The sequence below is a fragment of the Acanthochromis polyacanthus genome, chromosome 2 (genome assembly GCF_021347895.1).
Source record: "Acanthochromis polyacanthus isolate Apoly-LR-REF ecotype Palm Island chromosome 2, KAUST_Apoly_ChrSc, whole genome shotgun sequence".
Taxonomy (NCBI): Eukaryota; Metazoa; Chordata; class Actinopteri; family Pomacentridae; genus Acanthochromis; species Acanthochromis polyacanthus.
In genome coordinates this window covers 48,505,654-48,533,199 of record NC_067114.1, presented here as the reverse complement: position 1 = coordinate 48,533,199, position 27,546 = coordinate 48,505,654, and the positions used below count along the sequence as shown (strand labels likewise).

Genomic DNA, 27,546 nt, shown 5'->3' with positions numbered 1-27,546 from the left:
ATTTTTCGATAAAATACTGAAATTAAGTCCACAGGGGTATAAATAGAAGAGCCACATATTTTTATAGTTAAAAAATAAATTAACATAAATAATTAAAAATAGACAATTCATTTGCCACCATGGCTGATGGTTGGCAACTGGTGCAGTACGGGAGGAGACGGCGTCGCCCCTCGTACCAGAGGGAGGGCCCGTGCATTTCCTGCCCCCCAACTAGGGAGACAGGCCCCTTTCCCTCTACCTAACCCTAACCCTGACCCTAACCCTTCTGACAAGGAAGATATTTAGGCAGGAGAAGATGGTGTCGATTTCTCAGAACCTGGACTCAGGGATGTGGAAACAGGTGGAAGTGGAAGACGTCTCCATGCAAAGAAAAATAAAACAATGACACATAACACCAGGAAACATGATGAGACAGTGATTCTTAATGTTGGGTTTCAGGAGCTGCTCCACACAGAAAAACAGCTTGTTAAGCAACCTGCAAGACTTGACTTTTTTTTTCTTTAATTACAGTGAAAATTATTTATCAATACAAAAGTGTACATGAGAGATGCCTGTTACAGAGTAGTTTCTAAATCCACCGAGGAAGGAGGACTGCCCATCACATCTCTTTCTCTCAGTGTTAATGATACAGTATAAGTGTTGGAAATATTTTTAACACAAGTTCATAAGTTCATCTGTAGACAGTTGTGACAAAAAAGGTTCCTGATGTGAAACCATTACACGTCCTTGCAGCACATTCAGTGTCTCATGAAAGATTGAGACAGATGGAGCTGTTGAATGCATTACTGATATGCTATGAAAACATTTAAATACTAGATTCATATGTCCTTCTCAGGCAGTTGTCTTAATAATCACAGTTATCCTCAACGCAAACACCGTCATCAGATGGAACATCTGACTGTGTGTGTTGTCCATCCTTCCATGGATGTGCTTCATGTTAGTCATAAACAAAAAGTCTGACAAGACTGATTATTAGGGTATCATCAATATCATCACAACCCATGATTAGACTCAAACTGACTGTACTAGCTGCTAATAGGTGTTGTGGGGTTCATCACTCATTCTTCTGTGGCAGACAGTTTCATTTACAGGCTTTGTAACTCAGGATTTCCACAGCATGATCTTATTACTTAGTAAAGTGTCTAAATGTTTCTTCCAACACTGGTTTTTTAATGGACTTCATTGATAGTCAGAAAATATGGAGTGCTGCCTGCCTTGTCTTTTAACATTTCTCCATTAATGTGACAATTTGCAGTCATGAATTAAAATTCGGTAGAACATAAAAACCCCAATAAAGCAAGAAAAAGTGCAGCTTAATGGAAAAACATTCATGATGTTAACTCATGTCCGTCACAAACAGTTTGTAGAAAGCTGCAGAGCAAAAGCTTTCTTTGTTTCTCAACTGATTTCAAGTCACAGTGTCACGTGTTGCCATGGCAACATCTGATCTACAGGGTAAAGGTTGGACAATGAGCTGTCCGTCCAGTCCCTTGTTCCACAGTCACGTATTTGTTCACGGATATCAAACCCTATCCAACAGTGAGAGAATCAATAACAATTGGTCTCATAAACTTGATGAGGCCTGATTTGTTCAGACTTGAAAGTCAAAAATCATTAGGAGATTTCTGCTGATCATGAATTCCATTGGTTCCACTCAGTAACTGAGGATCTCAAAATGAAGGTAACTCATGATGCCTAGAAGACATTGAGGTTAAACAATGGGACAGAAAGACAAAGCAAAGCATGTCTGTCTGACTACAAGAGCTGCAGGAAGGTTCAGCTGACAATAGTGGTGATGACTGATGCACAAATAACCTCAGGTTATTACCTGAGGAGGCAGAGTAACACCTGGATAAGACACTGCAGAGTAACACCTGGATAAGACGCAGCGATTCTGGAGATGGATGAAGTTCAAAATGAGTCCCGTGGCCACAATCACCAGAAGGCAGTAAAAAGAAAAGAACAGTTTGCCAACTGTTCAGCATGTCAGTGAAATATTCTGATTTGTTTACCAGCAGAAAAACTGCACAGACTGGGGAGATATCATGGGATCATTTGATCATGGGGGAGATAAGCGCTAACTAAATACTGTTTAATTCAAGGTCATTACATGAATCTAAACAGTGCATAAACACTTGATGAAAAGCTCATTTTCAGAAGGGGGACCCAAACTTTATACAAGACAACTGTTATCTACTCAGATATTCATTAACAGATATCTAAACATCAACTGGTCAGAAGATCAATAAATGCCCTGATATCATTTCTGCTCTTAAATTTGAATAATCTACAAACTTTGGTGTAGCACCACCCTTGGGTAGAGAGATGAAAATGATCTAATAGTATACAGTATAAATCATTGGGGTTGTTCATTGTTGTGTAATGACCTCTGCAGCCTTTAGAGGGCGCTAATGGCCCTTTAGAATTCACAATGAAGAGCTTGCGTACTTTCACAGGCTGTTTAAACAAAGCAGGTCTGGCAAGCGTCAGCTGATCATTGGTTCTCACAGTGCTGACATCAGATGGTGTAACCACGTTTAAAGTCTCCAAACAGGAAGAGATCTGCAGCCTCCTCAGAAAAACAAGTCCAGCAGGTCCCTGTGTAGACAGTGTAGTATATGAAGGAATACATCTTTTTGTCAATGGATCGTTCCTGAATGAAGAAGTGACATCATAGTTTATTGGCCCGCCTCCTGTGAGTTGGTCATGAATCTTAAACAGCGTTGTTAGATCCTCTGGCCTCTTTGTTTCTCAGACGTTGCTATGGAGCATCACATATCTTCGTACAGCAGCATGCCGTTGAAGACGGTGAGGGGCTCCACAGAGTGGGCCAGTTTGCCCATCACCAGGTCGATGCACACCGTGTCTCGAGTCTGTAGAGGCAGGATGATGCTGAAGACAGCCAGAGAGCCCGGAGTGATCTTAGCCTCTGCTACAGGGTTGTTCTCCAGGCCTTCAGGCTGGTAGCCTCCTGAGTCCACCCGGGCCATGCCGTAGTTCGACTTTGACAGGACCGCTTCAATCTTTTCGTTTTTGTGACCCGTGAGGACGGCACTAAAGAAGTAACGTCCGTCTACTGGGGCGGTGAAAATACCTGAAAGAGACATTTTTTTTAATCAGGCTGAAGCTCAAAACACCAGAAACAACACGTCAGCAGATCTCAACAGATGTCATTACTTGATTTTCTTCATTCACTGAGCTGATCAGGACCTCAACAATAACAACACAGTAAGCTCATTCAGTTGCTGAGAGATGACACAGTTTAGAATCATGCGGTATTCACTTCTGTCATAAATATATTTCTGAGATGTCAAAACAACCCAGACGCCAGCATTAGATTTGCTCTACATTTATTATGCTGAAAGTTACTTTTTTACTTTGTAAGACCCAGTTTGATTGATATCTAACTGGGTCTGAATTCAGTGATCATCAGAAAACAATCAAATTTGTGATCTAACGTCGACTTGAAATTACCACTACAATAATTCATATAAGAAATTACATCATCAAAATAATTGTTTAGATTTGACCAAAGTAAAATTCAATGAATCTGCAATTCTACACTTTCATTTAGCAGATGATTTTATACATCTGAGAGCAGACACAACACAAGCAAGGACCTAGTCAGGAGACTCAGTAGCAAGACATTTCAATCTGAGTTTCTGGGGAAGAAGAGGGGACCGGGATTGGTAACCCTATACCACTCCTGGTCAAACAAGTTTGTGGTGCAAACATCAGCACTGATAGTAGGCTTCAGTCTCTTGGAGAAGGGCTGGGGACTACACCCCCAACGTTGTGAACTATAGGCCCACCTGTTTTTGGGTCATAAAAGTCTCCTTGGTTGACAAAGATCTTGTCAAAGACAATGGTTCCTGCTCTGTCCATGGGGACGGTGAGGGCAGCAGAAAACGACAGTCTGGGAACATGAGCATCAACACCAGGATGACCTGAACATGTACAGATGAAGTCAGACCAAAGAGACAGCACAGAAGAACTTTGTGAAGCAACAATAACAAATCGACAACAGATTAACAAGAGATCACAGTCTGCCAGCACAGTTTAGATGTTCTTGGCTACCAGGCCTGCTGAGTCCTTAAAATGGTGCTACTTGCCTTATTTTCAGCACAGTTACTGCAGAAATGACAGTATGTTAGTTCTTTGTTCAAGTTTCCCTTTAGTTTCCTGAATGTATGACCGCAGTGTGTGTTTGCAGCGCTTGGCTTCCACACTGCAGGTTTCATGGGTGGGAAGACTTTTCCTTCACTCAGAAACAGACTGCAGCTTTCGTGTCTCTAGTTTTGTCTTTGCAGTCTCTAGTCTGCAAGTGTTCCTGCTGACCGGACACCAACTGTCCACACATCCACTGAATTTTGTTCTTCATTTTATTCGTGGCTAAACTGCCAGTATGAAAACTTTTTCTTAAAAAAAGGACATACCTGTTTCACCTTTAGGACCTGTAAGAAACCAGAGAGGCGGTTAGAAAAGGTGGAAAAACAAAAAGCAACCAACAGTTTAAGACTGGAATAGTAACAATAATAACAATAGATTATATTTTTAAAGCACTTTTCAAAATATTCAGACACTTTACATAATTGCATTATAAAATCAGCAAACATTCAAAAAGAGGAGCATCATAAAAATAAATTAATATTGTATTAAATTTTTCCCTAAATCAGTGGTTCTCAACCCTGTTCCTCAGGACCCCATGTCCTGCATGTTTTAGATGCTTCCCTGCTCCAACACACCTGACTCAAATGATCAGCTTGTCATCAGGCTTCTGCAGAGACTTGCTGACGAGCTGATCATTTGAATCAGGTGTGTTGGAGCAGGGAAGCATCTAAAACATGCAGGACATGGGGTCCTGAGGAACAGGGTTGAGAACCACTGCCCTAAATGATGTTAATCTCCATGAATGATACTTAACATCACCTTCACACAGGACATGGCAACGGCGGCGCCAAGCTCTAAAACCCATTCACTTCAACTGCTTGAGCCGTGCAACAAAAAAATGCTGCTGCACCGAGCAAAGCACCAGTGCAGAGATCAGAGACCAGAAGTTAATAGATAGGTTTCACATGACATCACACTTCCGGGTCCGCCATATTGTGTGTTTAGTGTTGAAATTGTTGTGGTCAGGAGTCAGCGAGCAAGATAAATATTGAGCAAGATAAATATAGTTTGCAGTGTGACTGGGGACAAGAATGGTTCACGCCTGTTGTGTCCACAGCTGCCACAACAGGGCAGAAGGCCCAGTTAAACGGAGCCGAGGGTGAACAGACAAGGAAATTCAGCCGGCTGAGACACCACACTTGGTAATTACCATGTTTTTTAACCCGTATCATTAAGAAATTGTCATTTTCACTTTTACTTTGTAGGCTATCATTCAATTCGTCTTCCATAAATACACTTTATTGTGGTAAAATAAACTTTTAGTGCATGAATTGCTTTGAAAACACAATTGAAATCTCGCAAACAGCGAAAAATCTTACTCAAATTTGATTATTTCATTGAAAAAAAATACATTTCGGGAGTTGTAATGTTTGCCGAATGAAAGATAACAAATGTATAATTTAGACAATTGTGGAAATTAGGTGTTTCAACCGTTATTTGCTTTGACCTAAAGATCTTTTCAAAATAGCTGCTTCTCGAAGCGAGGATTCGCGTTGCCCCAACAGGACACCACACTGGGAGGTTAGCTCACATTAGCGTGATCCTAGCCAGACTCCACTGTTTATTCCAGTTAATTTAATTTAGACCAATGATACGCTAATTAATAGAAAAAAATCATTAGGTTCATTGTTAGTTAAATTGGCGACCTGAATTAATGGTGTTTTCAGATTAATTCTACACCAAACTGTGTTCAAAATCTCGGCAAAAAAATCTGTGTCTGAAGTGCTACTTCCTTATATTATGAGCGCAAACGGCTGAAACTTACTCAAATTACTTCACCTCAGGCAGGCGTTGGTGCTTGTTCAGTCCTTCTGTGTAACTTAAGGATCGATTCCATCAATTAAATCCAACTTCCTCTGATATTGCTCTTTTGAAGTGCTATCAAGTGTGTCGATATACTTTTTCAGCTAAGTGGCAGCCATAGCCAACAAATATTAGGCTGAAAGATAAACTCCGGTCACGGACTCAACAAAGTTGACCACTCAAAATGGCGCTGAGCTACTTACTGACCCGGAAGTGTGATGTCAGTGAAACCTATCTATTCACTGCTATGACATATTACCACAGGGCAAATTAAAAATAAAAAAAAAATTAACCCTGACCCTAAATAAGGACGAGGCATCTTGGATGGTTCAGAGGGCAAAGTGGAGAAACAAAACAGAGCTGTGTCTGACTTATAACAACTTTGCAGTTGTACTGAGACTCGTGGACGAAGGTTTGATACCAGTGAGGCTAGTGCCAATGCTGCGTGTTAGCGAGGCTAGTGCTAATGTTTGCTACTACGGCGCAAATATATCTTCCCTGTCAAAGTGTTTGCAAACTGAAAGCTTCTCGCTAGAGAGGATGTGATGCCACCCACATTTTGATACCTCCTCCTGTCTCGTTTGCTAATCTATGACTAAAAACCGTACTGAGCGTAGCGCATACTGCGTTCTGTGTGAAAGTTGTTTAAGATTTTCACATTAAATGTTTGGTGGCCTTTACCTTATAGGTAAACTTTAAATGTGGAAAAAGCTCAGCGAGATGACATTGCTGTCTCAACATTATTTTGAATCTACCATGTAGAGAATTCTCTGTTTATTAGATGAACAGCTTTTGTTTTATACATGCTACATTCAGGTAGATTCAGATTAACATTCAGATTAACATTTCTGAATTCTAGTTTTTAAATTGGAAATCTCAGTAAGTAGGGTTAGGGTTAGTAGCAGTTTGAAGATGAACTGTCCTCTGATTTTATAATATCACGATATGTACACTATCCGTCCTACCTGGCGGGCCTCGGGCACCACTGTCTCCTGGTCGTCCAGGGGGCCCTCTGGGGCCTGGCAGTCCATTGAAACCTCTCTCTCCTGGGGGTCCTGGAGGTCCAGGCAGGCCTGTGTAATGAGCATGAACGTCTTGTTGAACCCTCCTTACAGCATTGTAGATATGATTTGTTCCAAAAGTAATGCAGACATCGTTTGCAGAAACTCTGGGGTATTCTGTGTTTAAATAAAGCTGTGTGGATTTGAACCCACTGTGTTCAAACGCTAACAGAAAGTGAAGGTGAAGGTGGCAGAGGTCAAACGTGAAAAAGATTCACAAATTCACACAGTACAGTGATTCTAACCATCATTTCACAAACTGTATCAGAGAAGGATGGATGTCTTAGCATGCTGCTAGCAAAGCAAACAGAGAGCAGCATGTTCCCCATCAGAAAATCACTGATGCTTCTGGGTCTGCACAGTGGTTGATTTATTGGTTACTCTAAATTGTCCGTAGGTGTGAATGTGAGTGTGATTGTGTGTCTGTATATGTAGCCCTGTGACAGACTGGTGACCTGTCCAGGGTGTCCCCTGCCTTCACCCAAGTCAGCTGGGATAGACTCCAGCACCCCCCATGATCCTAGTGAGGATAAAGGGATAAAGCGGTGTACAGAGAATGAATGGCTCATTGCTTCTCATCTGGACCAGTGGCGTGCTCTACCATGTTTCTGAAGATTAGTGTATAAACTAGCTTTCTAATCACACTGTTAGCTCACCAGTTTTAATATTAAAAAAATAGGGCTGGGCGATATATCTGAAAGGTGTGTCTCAGTAAAATGTTTAATTTCAGTCAATATCTATGATAACTATAAGCATAATAATATGAAGCATAATAATATGTTTGACTGATTTGCTCATTAAAAAACAACAGTAGACAAAAGTGGTTGTTTTTTTTTTAAATTAAACTGTGTCTTGAGTCTATTTGAGTAGCCTACACTTGAGTCTATTTATTTAGGTTAACAAGTAATAATTTAAATGTTAACCCAGCAGCGAAAAAACAAACAAATTTACACAGATACTGAACAAAAGTAAAAGCAGCATGTAAACTCTGTCTATTATTCTGTTTCTTTCTGTATTTGTTGCTCCACTGTGCAGATTCACAGTTGGGTCAGAAACCAAAAATCTCAGGAAGAAACATCTGCACTGACACAGTGATGGTCGTTGAATGTTTTCCTGCTTTTCTTGGAGGATTCAGAGAAGTTGGGGGACATTTGGTGGGACAGGATCATGTCGTTGGAGATGTCTATCCAGAACTGCCTCAAACGATTTCTTAGAGGACAAATAGTGGAGGTGTGGACCTTCAGTTCTAAATGACCTGCAGCATCCAGGGTCCAACAACCTCTTATCTTCTTTCTGTTGTATCTGTGGCATTTTGGGCTTTCTTTAAAACTGCATTTTAAGGAGGCCATTTAGAGTCACTGGTGAAAGGAGAAGTACTGGTCACTGTTAAACCACAGTCTAGTCCAGATACACTGGACCAGACTGTGGTTTAACTCAGTTACAGTACACACTAACCCTATACCTCAAGTTGAACGGAAACTTTTGTGCACATTTTACCTGTTTTCTAACTGCAGCTAACAACTGTTTTGATTGGTGAATATTCAGTCAGTTATTGAAACAAATTTCTGAGTATTCAGTTTGGGTCATCACTTGGACATGTACATGTATGATCAAGGAACTTCTCCAGCCTCCATCAGAGGAGGTTCTGAAGACCTGAACTAAAGTGACGGAGGGTGAAGGGGCTTCATTACTAAAGAATGTGATCCAGGGAAGGAGGGAGCTTGGAGTTTGTTCATGTAACTGAACTTTGTGTTTTTATTGTGTGCTTTCAAGTAAAACTATCAAACACTCTATATTGCCATTGACACAACTTGTTTATCACACAGACCTAATATATTTAATCCAGACACAAATGAGAGGTTCATACGGTGTGAACACAGAGCCAGATTTAGGACAAAACCTTTGAATACAACTTAACTTTTCACTACATTTGGAAAAGTTTCTTATTCATATTTACCAAACTTTAGGGTTAGAGTAGACAAACCCTAGTCTAGTCAGATTGATTAACTGGAGTGCTGTAGGTTTTAAAGCCGTCAGAAGCAGTGTGTTAACTATCTGACCAACCAGCTGACAACAGGTTTCACTGCTGATTGACTAAATTAACAGCATTCAACATAGAAATCTGACAGACTTGGAGAGTCTTTGAGATTTTCTTCTTTTGTGATGGCATTTCCCTTCTGGGGAGCTGCACAGTGGATTAGTGGTTAGCACTTTGGCCTTGCAGCAAGAAGATCCGTGGTTCAAATCCCGGCCTGGGATCTTTCTGCATGGAGTTTGCATGTTCTCCCTGTGCATGCGTGGGTTTTCTCCGGGTACTCTGGCTTCCTCCCACAGTCCAAAAACATGCTGAGGTTAATTGGTTACTCTAAATTGCCCGTAGGTGTGAATGTGAGTGTGATTGTGTGTCTGTATATGTAGCCCTGTGACAGACTGGTGACCTGTCCAGGGTGTCCCCTGCCTTCACCCGACTCAGCTGGGATAGACTCCAGCGACCCTCGTGAGGATAAAGCGGTGTATAGAGAATGGATGGATGGATTTCCCTTCTGGCTCTTCAGTTAGTGAGTTAATTAAAAGAGGTACAAGTTCAAACCTCTGTGGGACAGAGCAGGGCCTACAAAACAAAACAATGCACCATCAAGACATCAGCACACGACCGGAGAGCTTCAGTTTGTCTCAACTGCTTCATCACATTTTCAGAAACACTGCCTTTATATGGTGCAACGCTTCATTCATCCTGCAGAGGGCAGAGTGACTGCAGACATTTACTTGAGCAGCCTGCAGTCAGAACAGTCATTATTTTACACACTGACATCTCCTCTGTGCTGTATAACCACCACCTGTACAATAAATCTGAACTCTAATGAGCTGCACCAAACGCAGAGGAAGGTTTATTTTCTATCAAGTCATCAAGACCAAATATTTTCAAGGACAAAGAACCTTCTTTTCAAATCCGACAATTAATAAATCTGTCTGAGCATTATGAAATTCAAGAGAAGCAGTGGAACACGTGTTGGTCATCAAGACAGATCTGGGCATGACTGATCACTTAGGAATAAGATAATCAAAGATCATAAGATCATTTTCATGCTGTTTCTGCATAGAGCTGCATAATAACTGAAGGATAATAACTGAAGCTCACCTGTCAGGTCATGGTCGGAGAAACTCTGCAGCTCTTTAAAGGCCTGGTTCAGGCTGGAGTTCAGGTTCTTCATCCTGCTGTGAACATCATCCTGGTTCTTCTGAATAAAGTCCAGGATTCCTCCATGATGGATAACCGACTCATTCAGACCAGAAACACACGTCCACAAACTTGACACGTGCCGGCTCAGCCCTGAACACGTAAACATCAAAAAACATGACAACACGAGACGTGAAGGACTTTACACCATAGAATTAGATTAGATTAGATAAACTACACAGGACAAAAAAAAGAAGAATTTCTCAAGTTTTTGATGCTTCCATTATTAATCATCTGAACTGATGAATCAGAAAACTGCAGATTGTTCATCTGAGTTGGATCTGTTTGTTGCAGAATTTATTTCCTGACTGGAGCTCAGACATCAGCAGAGAAACTGTTGGGTTAGGGACGCCACGTATGACATGTTAAAAACGTTTGAAAGTTTCATCCAAATGAAACACACCTTCCTTGATCTTGTGGATGGAGTCAGAAACACTGTCCAGCCTCCCACAGACTCCCTCCAGCTTCGACAGCCTCTTCTCCAGCCCATCTCCAGACCTCCTACAGTCTCCCATCTCCACCAGCAGCGTGCTCTCGAACCGCCGGACATCGCGATCCATCTTGTCCAGGCGGTCTCGGCTCTCCTCGATGTGCTCCGTAACCTCCTGCTGGATCTTGTCCAGCTCAGAGATGATCTTGTCCTTGGTGTTCCCTGTCAGGGTGCAGGGTGAAGGAGTGAGCATTAACTGGGGAATGAATGGAGACTGATGGCGTTACTAAGTTTGGCTCACCAAGGTCAGTGATCACGCTGCCGTGTTTCTGCACCGTGTGTTCAAGACCCTTCAAGGTGTCATTGATGGAGCTGAAGGTGAGGATGACCTCGGACAGTTCGCCCTGCAGCGTCTTCAGCTGGTTGTTGTTGATGGAGCCTCCAATCACACTGTGGCCGTCCAAAGGCTTCTCAGCATCCAACCTGGGGCCGTGTCCACTGGTACCACCAGTACCACCACCTATTAGAAGTTTAGTTTGCACAAAACATTAAGTTCATCAGCTCACATTTAAACTTGTCTCAGCCACTCCATCACACAGACAGATTTCTCCAAATGCTGCTGAGAGCTGAGCTACACAGCAGGTTCTACAAATCTAAACTACAAATTATCAGCTTCCTTTGTTGAATCAGATTTTCTACTTCAGACTCTGTTCACATTAGAGGAGGAGTTTAATGCATCATGTGACCCCTCTGCAGTAAACAGACCAATCATGATCCTCCTGCTGCAGCCTGCAGGGTTAGTTTCCTGGGGGGGGGAATGTCATAGCAAAAATTTAACAAAAATGCTGCAACTGTAAATAATGCAGGACAGGAATGCTGGAAGTGTATTTAGGTCTGACTGTATCCCATAATGCAGGAAATCCCTTCAATTTATGAACATATTGATTAAATATTCTCTGTAATAATTACCAATAGATGATCAATGTTCTAATCAGTGATCTATCGGCTGCAGGACCAGCAGTTTAAACAGACAAAACCCAAAAAAAACGCATGTATGGGATGTCTGTATCAGCAGTTGAACACATGCAGGTTTCCATGGCAACAGGGTGCATCCAGTGTGTGATGCTGTAATGGCTTCATTCAGGGGTTTTAGGAACGTTCAGATCAGCATCGGTTACCATGGAGATCTAGCAGGTTAAAAAAGAGACACATTTTTAATACTGAAAACTCTGACTTGCTCAACATACACCATATTGCCAAAAGTATTTGCTCACCTGTCCAAATAATCACAATCAGGTGTTCCAATCACTTCCATGGCCACAGGTGTATAAAATCAATCACCTGGGCATGCAGACTGTTTTTACAAACATCAGTGAAAGAATGGGTCGCTCTCAGGAGCTCAGTGAATTCCATCATGGAACTGTGATAGGATGCCACCTGTGCAACAAATCCAGTCGTGACATTTCCTCGCTCCTAAATATTCCACAGTCAACTGTCAGCTGTATTATAAGAAAGTGGAAGTGTGTGGGAACGACAGCAGCTCAGCCACCAAGTGGTCGACCACGTAAACTGACGGAGCGGGTCAGAGGATGCTGAGGCGCATAGTGCTAAGAGGTGGCCAACGTTCTGCAGAGTCAATCTCTGCAGACCTTCAAACTTCATGTGGCCTTCAGATTAGCTCAAGAACAGAGCTTCAGCAGAGAGCTTCATGGAATGGGTTTCCATGGCCGAGCAGCTGCATCCAAGCCGGACATCACCAAGTGCAATGCAAAGCATGGGATCCAGTGGTGTAAAGCAGCCGCCACCGGACTCTAGAGCAGTGGAGACGCCTTCTATGGAGTGACCAATCACGCTTCTCCATCTGCCAATCTGATGGACCAGTCTGGGTTTGGTGGTTGCCAGGAGAACCATACTTGTGGGACTGCATTGTACCAAGTGTAAAGTTTGGTGGAGGGGGGATTATGGTGTGGGCTTGTTCTTCAGGAGCTGGGCTTGGTCCCTTAGTTCCAGTGAAAGGAACTCTGAATGCTTCAGCATACCAAGACATTTTGGACAATTCCATGATCCCAACTTTGTGGGAACAGTTTGGAGCTGGCCCCTTCCTCTTCCACATGACTGTGCACCAGAGCACAAAGCAAGGTCCATAAAGACATGGATGACAGAGTCTGCTGTGGATGAACTGGACTGGCCTGCACAGAGTCCTGACCTCAGCCCGATAGAACACCTTTGGGATGAATTAGAGCAGAGACTGAGAGCCAGGCCTTCTGGTCCAACATCAGTGTGTGACCTCACAGATGAGCTTCTGGAAGAACGGTCAAAAATTCCCATGAACACACTCCTAAACCTTGTGGACAGCCTTCCCAGAAGAGTTCAAGCTGTTCTAGCTGCAAAGGGTGGATTGATGTCATACTGAACCCTATGGATTAGCAATGGGATGTCACTGACGTTCATATGCGAGTCCAGGCAGGTGAGTGAATACTTTTGGCAATACAGTCTATCTGTTAACCCACTAGTCATGCTTCGTAGTTCAACCCACTGATCAAACCTGCTTGTCCTAAAAATGCTTTTCTTTCTCCAAAATATCCTGATTGCTAAAGAATAAGTAGCGATGTGTATTTTCTCTTCCATTCCTGCATCTTGGTGTTTCCATGTTATGTGACTGAAACATCAGACTAGACCAGGGGTCAGCAACCCGCGGCTCCGGAGCCGCATGAGGCTCTTTCGTCCCTCTGTTGCGGCTCCCTGTAGCTTTGGGAAATTAATAATCAGCAGGCTATTTAATTAAAATTTCTTTTATTTTAGTTTGTTAGTTTTAAAAATGTAATTCTAAATTTGAAGATTATTGTGATCTTGTAACATCAAAATAAAACGTCTTCATTTTTGTCTGTCAAAATATGCGTCCCAGCCGTCAATCTCCGACACTCACCAGCCTGCGTGTTGTTATGAGAGTGTGTGACTCCGTTATGGGAGAGGGAGAGAGAGCAGCGTATGTGTGTGTGAGATGTCCGAGCGACCCTGAATGTAGCGCGAGCGAGGAAGATTCGGGGAGTAAGAGAGAAGAGGTGTGTAGCTGCTGGGTTAGCGCGACTGTATGGTTCAGCCGCTGTTAATTTACAATAAAGGCTGCAGTGTTCTTCAATAAGGCCGGGCTCCTGTGTCTTTGCCTTCTACGACTGCTGAGGAAGTGAAGGGGGTTAACCCCGAAGTAACAACAATAACTTAGGCCCTGGAGAACTGTCCTCCCCTGCTGTGGTGATCAGAAAACTATTTGTTGCACAATTTCCAAATAACCATGCTTTTATCCAAGCTGCCACCAGGAGGATTTTTAAAAGAAACTTTCTGCTCAACACACTCACAGTGTTCTCGTCTTCAATCACTGTTCACCAAACTTTGTTGTGCGCTGACAGTGCATCCTGTGAATCTTCTTCACGGCTGGAAAACAGACTTTAGGTTCATTAGCGCCACCTACCTGGCTGGAGTGTTCATCGGTGTTATCGGTGTGCCAGAAATTTGGGAACTGAGAAAGGTGCGGTTAAATACATTATTTTTTTTAATCCTTTATATATTTTTATTAATTAATTAGTCAAAATTAACAAGGGCATATAGGTAAAAAGTGCTATATGCAGTGTTGTCTTCATTTTAAATGCCAAAAGGTTTTTGCGGCTCCCGGTGTTTTCTTTTCTGTGGGAAACGGGTCGAAATGGCTCTTTGAGTGTTAAAGGTTGCCGACCCCTGGACTAGAGGTTGTCAAAGAGGCAGGTTGTGTCTGGTTAGATTGCAGGTGGAGTTTGACGAAGACCAATCGATCGGGAAGAATCTCTGCCTGGAAGACAGTGGTGAGGGATCCAAGGCCCAAACGAAACCACAGTTCTGCAGGTTTGATTTAAAATAGTGACAACAAAGTTAGTTGAACTATGCTCTTTATTATGCAATTCCTGGAAGGAGTTCCAACAAAAACAGTCTAGAGACTGAAGAAATGAGCAAAAATCATTTGCTGTGTAAAACGCATTGGAGGCACTTCGAGATGCCAATTTTCCTTAGATATATAGGGTTAGGGTCTGTTGATGTGGCACAATCAATACCTACAAAACTGGACAAACGTTAGAACTAAAATTCTAACGTTTGAGAGAAACGTTGTTGGGAGCTCTTATTAGGCTGTGACCAAGAAAGCTCTACAGAAGTGTAGGTTAGAGAGCTGTCAATCTACAGCAACTCAAAAGGCAGGGTTTAGTAATGGCTCATTTCATTGGTAGATCTGACCTGTTGATGTGTCCGGACTGCTCTTGCATTGACCCATGCACCTCCTGACATCATCTCGCAGTTGGCGGACTTGGTCCTGCAGGTTCGAACCATCTCCCTCCAAGTCCAGCCTGATCTGGATCCTGTTGATGTGGCTCTGCAAGCGCCCCAGTGCATCCTGGGAATGATTCTTCAGTGTCCACAGCTCGTTCTCCACTTTTCTGCACAAATCGCAGTCATGCCCCAACATCTCCACCTCCGTCACAATTCGGTTGAAGTGTTCTCCGTGATCTCCAGTCAGAGCCTTGATCTTACGGACGTCGTGGCTCAGGTCCACAACCTGGACATTGGTTTTCATGTTAGCATTCATCAGAACAAACAATTACACAAGTGTTTTATTGATATCAGCCTGATCTAACCTTCGTAGATAGAAACTGGTTTTAAGGAAAAGTCATTCAATTATGGTTTAGTATTGTGTGACATAGAAATGATAGTCTTCTATATCATCTTCCAAAAAGCACTGATCATCTTCATTTCATACATTAAATGTTAAAGTGTAGCTGCCTGAACTCTCTGAACTCTGAGCATTTTCTGCTTTGCTTCTTCACTTTGATTCATCTTTAAAGTCCTGAAGGTCTGATGACATCAGATGACATCATGAAGAAGGAGAGAGAACTCAGAGATGTCTTCTGGCAGTAGGACTCAGTCAGAATGGTGGAAGCCAAAAACAAAAAAAGAGGAATTTCTTTGATTATTTGTACACCACAGTTTTGGGAAAATGTTAGTATTTCTGAATTAGCTTGTCAACTTGTCTCATCTCTAATCTATGGATACACAGCCTACAGATCACACAGAAATGGTACATTTCTGCTGATGGAGTGTTGAGCAGCTCAAGAATCTTCAGTCATTGTTTCATTTTTAAAGCAATATTTTGCCATCTCAAATGAGAATGATTTTGATAAAATATCACAATCATAAGCTTAGACTTCTGGCTGAAAAATGGTGTAACTTTGATAGTTTATAAAAGAAAACATTCCTGTGAAAGCCACGACAGGTTTTAGGTTTCAGAGTGTTCAGACAGATTTAATCTGATAAAGCCTTTTTGATCGTCATGTTTCTGTCATCATTGAAGCCTGTTCATACAGACTAATTTGGAAAATAAATCTCCACTGCATTTTTGTGTTGGTAAGAGTATTTTTTTTAAATTAAATAAAATTTTATACATTTATTTAAATACGTAAGAACTTGTTCATTGTTGATGGTGTGACTTCCTTTGAACTCAGGCTGCACAATAACCCAAACAACTGCTAGCAGATAACTTGAAGAACTGTGTTTGGAAAGAAGGAATCATTCTAGAATGAAAGAGGTGGTTTAATTAAAAAAAAATGAAAAGAAACATTTGGAACCTTTCTCCTATGGTGTTGCACTTATCAGAGCTTTGTGCTGTTTTACACATGTGGACAAAATTGTTGGTACTCCTCAGTTAATGAATGAAAACCCCACAATGGTCAAAGAAATAATTTGAATATGACAAAAGTAATAATAAATAAATAAAATTCTATTAAAATTAACCAATGAAAATCAGACATTGCTTTTGAACTGTGGTTCAACAGAATTATTTTAAAAAATAAACTCATGAAACAGGTCTGGACAAAAATGATGGTACCCCAAGAAAAGACTGAAAATAATGTGACCATAGGGACATGTCCAATCAAGGTGTGTCCTCTAATTAGCATCACAAGTGTCTACAAACTTGTAATCAGTCAGTCGGCCTATTTATAGGGTTACAGTAGTCACTGTGCTGTTTGCTGACATGGTGTGTACCACACTAAACATGGACCAGACAAAGACAAGGAGAGAGGAGATTAGAAAGAAAATTATAGACCAGCATGTTAAAGGTAAAGGCTATTAGAGCATCTCCAAGCAGCTTGATGTTCCTGTGACAACAGCTGCACATATTATTCAGAAATGTAAGATCCATGGGACTGTAGCCAACCTCCCTGGACGTAAAGACGGATAATAGGAATGGTAAGAAAAGAGCCCAGAATAACCTCTAAAGACATTAAAGGAGAACTCCAAGGTCAAGCTACATCAGTGTCAGATCCACCATCCATCGCTGTTTGAGCCAAAGCGGACTTGATGGGAGATGACCAAGGAGGACACCATTGTTGAAAATACATCATAAAAAAGCAGACTGGAATTTGCCAAACTGCATGTTGACACAAAGCTTCTGGGAGAATGTCCTTTGGACAGACGAGACAAAACTGGAACTTTATAGGAAGGCACATCAGCTCTATGTTCACAGACACAAAGCATATGAAATAAAGAACAGTGTCCCTGCTGTGGAACATGGAGGATCTGTTATGTTCTGGAGCTGCTTTGCTGCATCTGGAACAGGGAGTCTGAATCTGTGCGGGTGCAATGAAATCTGATGACTATCAAGGTCTTCAAGACTATCAAGAGAAATGTGCTGCCCAGTGTCAGAAAGCTTGGTCTCAGTCGCATGTCATGGGTCTTCAACAGGATAATGACCCAAAACACAGAACTAAAAACACCAGGAATGGCTAAGAGGAAAACATTGGACTGTTCTGAAGTGTCCTTCTATGAGCCCTGATCTAAATCCTACTGAACATCTGTGGAAGGAGCTGAAACATCTGGAGAAGGAACCCTTCACACCTGAGACAACTGGAGCTGTTTGCTCATGAGGAGTGGGCCAAAATACCTGCTGAGAGGAGCAGAAGTCTCACTGACAGTTACAGAAATTGTTTGATTGCAGTGATTACCTCAAAAGGATGTGCAACAAAATATTAAGTTAAGGGTACCATCGTTTTTGTCCAGGTCTGTTTCATGAGTTTATTTTTTTAATAATTCTGTTAAACCACAGTTCAAAAACAATGTCTGATTTTCATTGGTAATTTTCATAGAATTTTTATTTATTATTACTTTTGACTGATTCAAATTATTTCTGTGATCATTGTGGGTTTTTCTTTCATTAACTGAGGGGTACCAACAACTTTATCCACATGTGTAAACAGTTAAAGTAGTTAGGTGTGGCAATAACTGCACACAGAGAAAATGTTTTTGGTCAATATAATCCTTTTTGGACCTGAAATGTTTTTTGCAGTTCTGATCATTCACCTGCAGAGCCTGTGTGTCAACAAACTTCTTTTAAATAAAGTTTTTTAAAAATCAGTGAATCTAAGAAGCCTTAAATCAGAGTAAATGCTGTTCTATCACACAGACTTCTGTTGTAGATTTCTGAATACTAGAAGCACTTTCTGGATCAAGCAGCAGCCCCATGTGTTTGAGTTAATTTGACTTATTTCATGTCAAGATGTTCACACTGAAATGAAATATGCTGTGCAGCCCCAATTCAAATGTTGTTCCAAGTGATCCTCACCTTGTTGTACAGAGAGTCTCCGGACACTGACAGGTCTTTGAGTCGAGTGTTGAAATGTCGGATCTGATCCTCGTTGGCCACCACTCTCCATTCCAGAGATTTCTCTGTTGTATTTTCTCTTTCTCCTCCTGTCCCAGGTAACCATCCACCTGTACCCTCCCTGCTTCCTCCTCCCCAATGTTTCCCACTCTCTCCCCCTGTAGCCACACCCCCTTCCCAGGTACCCCCTCCTCCATCAATGGCTCCTCCCTCTCTAGCTCCTTTAGCCCCTGCTCTTCCTCCTGTAGTCCGCCCCCCTAAATCTCCGGTACTTCCTCCTCCTCCTGTAGCTCCTCCTCCTGTAGCTCCTCCTCCTCCTGGCTCCCACCTTCCACCTCCATCTCCTCGTCTTTCTCCTCCTCCTCCTTCAGACCCTCCACAGCTACATTCCTCCAACCTCCGGTTCACGACAGAGGTGTTGTTTTCCAGCTCGGACAGCTTCTTGTCATGGTTGCTCACCTTGGTCTTGACCTGTTCCACTTCCATCTCCACATCTGCGATCCTAAAGGCCTGATCATCGAACCGGTCCAGGAACACGGTCCTCAGGTCCCCCAGTTCTCTATGGAAGTAGTCCTTCAGGTCATTCTCCAGGTAGGAACAGCTCTGCTCAGTTTGCTGCACCGTGTTGTTGATGCGCTGCTCCAGGTCCTTCAGCCGATCGTCCAGGCCGTCCTGCGTCACCGACCCGTCCCAACTCTGTCCACCGTTTCCACCGCCACCGGCCAAACCTCCGCCCCTCGACCCGCCAGGTTCACTCAGCCCCTTGTCCACACGGTTCAGTAGAACATCAAAGTTCTCTGAGGCAGAGGTGATCTTGCGTTCAGCGTCAGTGATGCGGTTTTGGAGGTCACTGATGTTGTTGCAGCATCCCTGTGAACGCACCACCTCCCGCCGCAGTCCGTCCAAGTTCTGCCGATACTGAACATCCATGGCATTTAGCTGCTTCTCCAAAGCTCGAATCCTCTCCTGGTCCTCCTGCTGCTGTCGGCGCAGATCTTCCACTCCGGCCTGAAAACAGCGCTGAGGTCAATCCTACTGAAATGCTGAAGTCTAAACATCTGATCATGAAGGCTCAAGTTTAGAATTCCAAAAACATTTATCATTGGAAGATAACGGCATTTAACTATTTTAATGTCATCACAGCTGAAAATTTTAACCATCTACCTGTCCAGAAAGAGAATGTGATTAGTGTCCACAACGGATGCAGAAAACTGGTGTTGGGTGTGATGCGAAACAAACTGTTGTCTTATTTTATGGAGTCTGATACCTGGCAGGAGGAACAAGACAGCGACACTCTCCTCTCCAACTCCCTCAGGATCTCCTCCTTCAGGGAGTTCAGCTTCCCTCCACTAAGTCCTCCTCCAGACACGCCTCCATCCAGCTCATTCCCTTTCCCATTTACCAGGTGGTTGTTGATACTGACCAGGGTTTTATCATGGGCCTGTTGGAGGAGAGTCACATCAGCTACAGTTCTGACTGAAAACTCAACATAAATATAAAAACCCTGATGGTCATCACAGATCCATCCCAGTAAGCCCACTTTGATGAATTTATATGACAGAAACCCGTCTGGTTCTCCATCATGATGAACTAGATCTGAAATCAGTTTGAGACCAGGAGCAACAGGTAGAATCCTGATGTCCACCTGGTAACTGCTGAGTTTCCAGGTTTGGGTGTCAGCAGCTCTCATGTGTTGTTCACTGAGTTTGTAGACACCTGTGTTCATTGTGAGTTGTTGTGAGTTTGTAGACACCTGTGTTAGTCTTTCAGGTAAGGATTAGAAAGAATCACCTGCGTGCGGTTGTCCAGTTGGTCCAGTTTGGTCTGGATGCTGTGAATCGTCTCTTTAATCTCCGGCTGAGCAGCATCGGCCGGGTTTCTTCCCCCTGAAGAGGCCTCTCCTCCTCTGCTGAAGCCTGGTTTGTTGACCTCCTGCTGGAAGCGTTCGTTCATGGTGTTCAGGGTGGACTGAAGGTCATGCAGGTTCTTCGTCAGACTCTGGATCTCCTCCTCCAGCTGCCTCATCTTTTCATTCTCTGCTCGCCCTGAAAGGAAAGGAAACACACAGTCTACATCTGACCAAAGACTTCATACGGACATGAGACACAGGGAGGACAGATGTCTACTTTAAACCTTTCTGAGAAGCTTCAGATAAATGAGTGGAAAAACAAACTCACTGCTGTTTCCCCCTGATCCAGAACTACCTCCCCCATAGCCTCCCCCCTGACCGCCTCCTTCCCCCGGTCCATAGCTCGTCCCTGGTCCTGGTCCTAGTCTTGGTCTCGAGGTCATCTGGGTTCCTGCAGGACCATCGGTGCAGTCCTCTCCACTGTAACCGTGGCAACACTTCCACTCCATCTCCGTCACCATTTTGTAGGCGACTTTGTACCGCGGCCGCATGTAGGTCCGATATCTGGTAGTAGAGTTATAGAGGACAGATCCAGGATCAGACCCAGAATCAGATGCAGGATCATATCCAAGATCAGATCCAGGATCAGAGACCGGCACATGGTGTGTGTGTGTGTGTGTGTGTGTGTGTGTGTGTGTGTGTGTGTGTGTGTGTGTGTGTGTGTGTGTGTGTGTGTGTGTGTGTGTGTGTGTGTGTGTGTGTGTGTGTGTGTGTGTGTGTGTGTGTGTGTGTGTGTGTGTGTGTGTGTGTGTGTGTGTGTGCCTGCTGTCTGTGTGTCTGTGTGTACCTGTTGTCTTTGGGCGGAATGGCTCAGTGGGTAGAGTGGCCATCTTGCAACCGGAGGGTTGCTGGTTCGATCCTTGGCCTGTCGTGCTCATGTCGAGGTGTCCCTGAGCAAGACACCTAACCCCTAATAGCTCCTGATGGGTCGTGGTTAGCGCCTTGCATGGCAGCTTCCGCCATCAGTGTGTGAATGGGTGAATGTGACATATCTTGTAAAGCGCTTTGAGTACCTTGCAGGTATAGTAAAGCGCTACATAAATACAGACCATTTTACCATGGTGTGTACATGTTTATCTATACTGGTGGGGACTTGGTGATGACTTTGACCTGACTCCACACTATCTCGGTGGGGACTCGCGTCACGGTGGGGACCAAAAATGAGGTCCCCACGGGGGGAAACAGTGTTTTCTTGGCCATGTTGTTGTTACTGAAAAAAGTAAAAGTGCAAAAAAGTTTCTTTAGGGTTAGGCATTGTTTTGGTGTTGGTTAAGGTTAGGGTTAGGGGTTAGGTATGAATGGGAGTCAATGGTAAGTCCCCACGGGGATATAAGAACCAGACATGTGTGTGTAGGTGTGTGTGTGTGTGTGTGTGTGTCGGTGTGTGTCTGTGTGTGTCTGTGTGTGTCTGTGTGTGTCTGTGTGTGTCGGTGTGTCTACACTCACACCACCACCCGGCTGCACTGTCCGCTGCCCCAGCTGCAGGGATGATAATCCGGCTTCACGTAGGTTTCCACTCCGTCTTCGACGACACAACTCACCGTCTTAGTCACTACGAATGCACACCAGTTCCTATGGAACACAAAATACAACACAAGTTACTACAAAAGTATAGCTACACAAACAACACACATGAAACAACATATGTGACAACAAAGTATGTTCTGTATGAACACTTGTGCTTTTATTTTCACACATGAACAAACAGCTTTTCATTTGAAACTGCTAGCAGACAGAATCAACCAATCAGATTACTGAATGTTCGAAGGCTGGACACGTATGAAACCAACCAGTCGGATTACTGAATGCTTGAAGGCCAGACACGTATGAAACCAACTAATCTGTTTCTTTATGACCTGTACTATACTTCAGGTAAACTCTGGCCGTTTCTCAGTATGCGTTCTTGTGGAACGTCATCACTCAGAGACCCAGTCCTGCATCTAGCTGAGATCGAATCAAATACCTGGATGTGGTTCTGCCCACATTATGGAACATTATCAGACCAGATTGGTATGGACTTGGGCAGCCAAATATTCCATAATGCATTTAGACCAGTGACAAAGACGAGGAGAAAATTTTGGAGGAAACAAGTATTTCTGGGAATACTGCTGTTATTATGACACAAAATGTAGTTTTCAGATGATTTCAGGGGAGACAGTAGTTTTATAAACGTCCAGTCTGTGGTCAGTTTTTCAGATTAAACCTGATTCAAAATCAGCTCCAACGGTTTCAGAGATGTGAGGTCCAGGTTAGATGGTCAGAGAGAGCTCCTGATCTGAACCAGACTTTAGAACCTGCTGCTCTGATGGATCTACAGTGGTTCTCTGACGGTTCTCCAGTGGTTCTCTGATGGTTCTATAGTGGTTAAACAGGGATGTTAGCAGTTTTACGTTTATCTAATGTCACACTTTGGCTTCATGCTTTATGTTTTATTGTTCAAAGAAAAATAAGTTGAAAAGAAGTTAAAGTTAATGTTGATAACTTTATATTGTTCATGTTTTACTGTGTTCTTCTGAATTATTGTCTTCATTACCTGTAGTACGACTTTGTTCTGCTCTTATGACTGTTAAGGATTCAGGGATATTTATTGCTAATGCATTTCTGCAATGAAGCTTTGTTGGCACTTCCAAAAACAAAAACAACATAGTATAACAAAACAATGAACAGCTGTACAAAAGTATGGTAGTGTCTACAGATACGGACCCGTACCCGTAGCCTGTGGCCTACGGATACGGCACTTTCCATTTGCCAGACAGATATGGACCGTACGCGAGTCTCGCGAGTCAAGAAGCTGCTAACCACTGCAAACTGTTGAAAGGTAAGCAAAGGTTAAGGTTAGGGTTAGTGTTAGGGTTAGTGTTAGGGTCCGTACCTGTAGTACCGATGCTACGGTCCGTACCGCTAGCGTCTACCGGGAGTCACGTGACCAGATCTCACGTATCTGATTGGCAAATGGCAAGTGCCGTATCCGTAGTCCACAGGCTACGGGTACGGGTCCGTATCGCTAGCAACAACCCAAAAGTATTAAATATATATATACAAGTAAATAGAACAAGCATTTTAAAAAGTGTAAAAGTGTGACAGTGCAATGAGGTGCAACATCTGCTTTAAAGCATCTGATGCAGTAAAATGCTCGGTATGAAAAGGTTATTGCTCATTAAAATGATTATTGTCCATCAGAAAGTCTCTGTTTGAGAACAGGGGGGTGGAGGAGGGAGGAGATGTGGTGTGATGGAGGCAACAGCTCTAGGGAAGAAGCTGTTCCTCAGCCTGGTAGTCTGTGTTCTGATGGACCTGTACCTTCTCCCTGACGGCAGGGGGACAAACAGGCAGTGTCCTGGGCGGCTGACGTCCATGCAGATGGACCCTGATCTTCTCTGTATGTGCTTAGTGTACACAGAGTCCAGGTCTGGGAGCTCTCTGGTCCACTTTCACCACCCAGGACAGATCCTGTCTGTCTTTAGCTGTGCAACCCTGACAGAGGATGCTCTCCATGGTGCTTCTGTAGAAGTTTCTGAGCAGTTGTGGGGCCAGACCAGCCTGCTTCAGGAAGAACATCCACTGCTGGGATTTTTTTCACCCATTTGGAGGTGTTTAGTGTCCATGTCAAATCCTTGGTAAAGTGCATGAAAAATTACATTTAATAATATTTTATTGGAGGAACATCTGAAGAAACCCAGCTCCTCACTGACTGCTGGGAGACTCCACAGACAGAAAATCAGCAGCTCCATTTTCAGCATCTGAACCAGCAGAATGCTGTTCATGAAAACTGAAGGATAGGAAATGCTTTTCTCCATCCTCCGTTCTCCGTCCTCCGTTCTCCGTCCTCCGTTCTCCGTCCTCCGTCCTCCGTCCTCCATTCTCCGTCCTCCGTTCTTCATTCTCCATCCTCCATCCTCAGTTCTTCGTCCTCAGTTCTCCGTCCTCCATCCTCCAGGTCCATTTGAGGAACTGCAGCTTTGTTGTGATGCCCAGAGGTTGATTTGTGGGTCCAGCAGAAGGACGGAGGAGTGGACGAGGCTGAAATTGGTGAAATGTGATGAACCTGATGACACATCGGTTGTTTATGTGTTAATGTTCAACGAGTGGTGATGATGTCATCAGCTGATAATGTGCGTCTGTGTCGGCCATATTGGATCAGCAGAATGCTGACTGGACTCATTGTCTTTAGATTCAGTCTGTTGGTTCACAATGTCTGGAATCCAGGACAACAAGGAGAGACACATAGTAGAGACAGGAGGAGGACAGGAGGAGGTTTTCAACAGATTTTAATCTTCAAACTGCAGAAAAAATCTTCAGCTTCTACAGTTGATACACACACACACACACACACACACAGTGATGTCATTGAACAGGAAATGAGTAATCAGGGCGTTTGTTTGTAGCTGATGACATCACAGCTGGCTAGAGAACAGGTTTGGAGTTTTTCTTCAGACTGACAGAGACAAGGTTCTACCGTCCCTCAGAGAGACGAGGTTCTACCGTTCCTCAGAGACGAGGTTCTACCGTTCCTCAGAGACGAGGTTCTACCGTTCCTCAGAGACGAGGTTCTACCATCCCTCAGAGATGAGGGCGGAGCCTCGTTGGCAGCGTTTCTGGACTTTATGGTCCAAAGTTGAACTCAAACTGCAGGAGGTTAAAATCCTCACAGATGATGAAATCATGAGGAGAAAGATATTCGTCTCTCTGATCTCAGACCTGCTTACACTCCTGATCTGCAGGATGTTCTTCAGATGAACCAGAAGGAGCTGAGGAGCTCCAACCTGCTGCAGCGAGACAAAACAGAAACAAGTCTGGATGGAAAGAGGTTTGAATGTTCTTCAGGGAGAACTATAACTGGCTGTTTAACATCTGGAGCTAACGTTAGCCTAAAGGGTTCCACTATCCATGTTATTCAGGCGGCAGTAGTTCAGAAGGTCTCAGACTGGATGTGTAATCTCCTCGCATAACCAGATAATCTGGACCAAACTCCTCCCTCTGAGCAGGAGTTTCAGATTGTCCACTACTCAGAGGTTGGAGGTTCGATCCCTGGAGAGGACACCAAAGAATGACCCTGATGTTAGCCTAAATCAGCTAATATTAGCCTAACCCAAAGAATGAGCCTGGACGGAACCTCGTTAAGGTTAAAATGTGTTCGACTGTGCTATATAGCCTAAACCATCTGATGATAGCCTCTTCTTCTTTTCCTTTCGACTTTTCCCTTCAGGGGTTGCCACAGTGAATCAATTGCCTCCATCTAACCCTGTCTGCTGCATTTTCTTCTCTCACACCAACTACCTTCATGTCCTCTTTAATAGCCTAAACCAGCTAAAAGTGGCCTAAACCAGCTAACATTAACCTAAACCAGCTAATATATATATTTGTGAATAGGGGCGGCATAGCTCAGTGGGTAGAGTGACCGTCTCACAACCGGAGGGTTGCAGTTCAATCCCCAGGCCCGTCGTGCTCGCGTCGAGATGCCCCTGAGCAAGACACCGAGCCTCTAATAGCTCCAGGGGCCTGGGACCAACATGCTCTCAAGAGTTTAGTACCAAACTCTGGGTTCAGGTTCCTGGATGAAGTGAAATGAGTGAACACTTTACATGATGAGTGAGCTCAGCTGATTAAGCAGCTGATTGAACAGCTGATCCAGTGTTGATGATTTAAATGTGAGTTCACATAGATAATAATCTTCTGATGGAGCTGAACGTTCCACCAGCAGAAGAGTCGGTAACCAGGGAGGAGGTTCCATCTGACATGAGGAGGAGGAAACCTGCAGCTGAGACAGATGTTAAATGCAGCTGTTTCAATTCGCTCTCAGTCTGGGTTGGTTGGATTTATTCGCCTGCATGTCTCAGAATAAACTGTTGATGTTTTAGTTGTTATAAACGTGAGGTTTTAATGTTTTTATTGTTGGTGGTTTATTGTGCTCTATGATGTCTGTTGTAGGTTCATGTCATTATTCTTTGTTTAGTGGTTTTAGTGTTTCAGCTGAACCTAAAACACCGCTGACGCCTCAGCTGGACGCTCACATGTACGACATGCTCAGTGAGCAACAAAGTTCACCTGTCATCCTGTTTATACACACAGGTGATGGGTTAGCACTAACCAGAACCCTGACCAGACCAGATCCCTGACCAGACCAGAGCCCCGACCCGGTTCAAGTTCAGGCAGTGTGTGAAGTGGACAGACTCATAGATATGATGCTGCAAACCTTCAGGAAACCAGAAAACAACCTTTCTATCAACCGGTTCACAGAAACTGGAGACAATAAAACAGAAATCACCAACAGAGACCAGTGTGTGACATCATCACCCTGTGACATCACTCTGACATCCGCAGAAGCAGAGTAGAATTCAGACCAGCAAATTGCAACATCTGTCTGACCACAGTGTGACACTGAAACATCTGTTGCACGCACACACGCACACACAAACTTTTCTGTGGTGAAGTCATCGTGCAATGACGTCACCTACTTCCCCCTCCATCATCATCATCATCATCATCATCATCATCCTTTCCGTGCACGTGTCATCTTACCTGTGTCTGCTTGCCGCGCGCGTTCCGTGAGTGTGCGCGTGCCCGCCGGTGTACAGGCTGTAGGAAGGTCGCAGAGGGAACGCGCTCTTGGCGTGTCCGCAGGTCCAGAGCACGAGCAGCAGCAGCAGCAGCGGGCGCGCGGCCATCCCGCCGATCAATACACGATCAATACCAAGAATCGATACTCGATCAGAGACTGATCAACTCCTCAGCGGGCGGGAAAAACTTCCGTCTCCATGGAGACAACAGAAAAAGTTTCCAGAGTTGGCCCGTCTTACCGAACCATGATCCGGGTTCTGATCCGAACAGCGGCTGCCTGTCAGCTCCGATCCGTCCCGCTGCGCTGCTCCGCCGGCTTTAATTCGCCGTTAGTCCCGCTGCGCTCCGGTTCGACGGGATCCCTGCGGGTCCATCAGAACTTTCCATGTGAAACAAAGAGAAGAAAACGTTGCGACAGACTGAACCGAGACCAGCTGCTCCTCCTCTTCATCACCGCCCCCGAACTGTCCCCGCCCCTCCCAGTCAGAAACCGGAGCGCAGCGGCCACACCTGAACGGGACCGAACCGGACTGATGAAAACAGATGTGTGTAAAGGAGCAGTCCGCACAGGTTCAGGTCATAGTCGGAGTTTGTCCGGTTCAGTGTCCTCCTATCCCTGAACAGAACCTGAAGTCTCATTGGTTCTGGATTAAAGGGAACATCTCAAACACTTTAGAACCTGAAAACAAGACTTCTTAG

The 27,546-nt window shown here is 43.9% G+C and overlaps 1 protein-coding gene across 1 annotated transcript; it reads right to left on the bottom strand.

The window, feature by feature from the left end:
• Positions 1–484: 484 nt before the first annotated feature.
• LOC110963020 (EMILIN-1-like) lies at positions 485–27,309 on the bottom strand. The gene is made up of 14 exons (XM_022211173.2): positions 26,809–27,309; positions 21,736–21,861; positions 20,558–20,793; positions 20,172–20,425; positions 19,648–19,821; positions 18,342–19,388; positions 14,963–15,281; positions 11,004–11,222; positions 10,676–10,924; positions 10,174–10,365; positions 6,939–7,046; positions 4,437–4,454; positions 3,813–3,947; positions 485–3,094 (listed from the first exon to the last, which is right to left on the bottom strand). The coding sequence occupies exons 1-14, from the start codon at positions 26,952–26,954 to the stop codon at positions 2,772–2,774; spliced, it is 3,546 nt and encodes a 1,181-aa protein (XP_022066865.2). The 5' UTR covers positions 26,955–27,309; the 3' UTR covers positions 485–2,771.
• Positions 27,310–27,546: the final 237 nt, after the last annotated feature.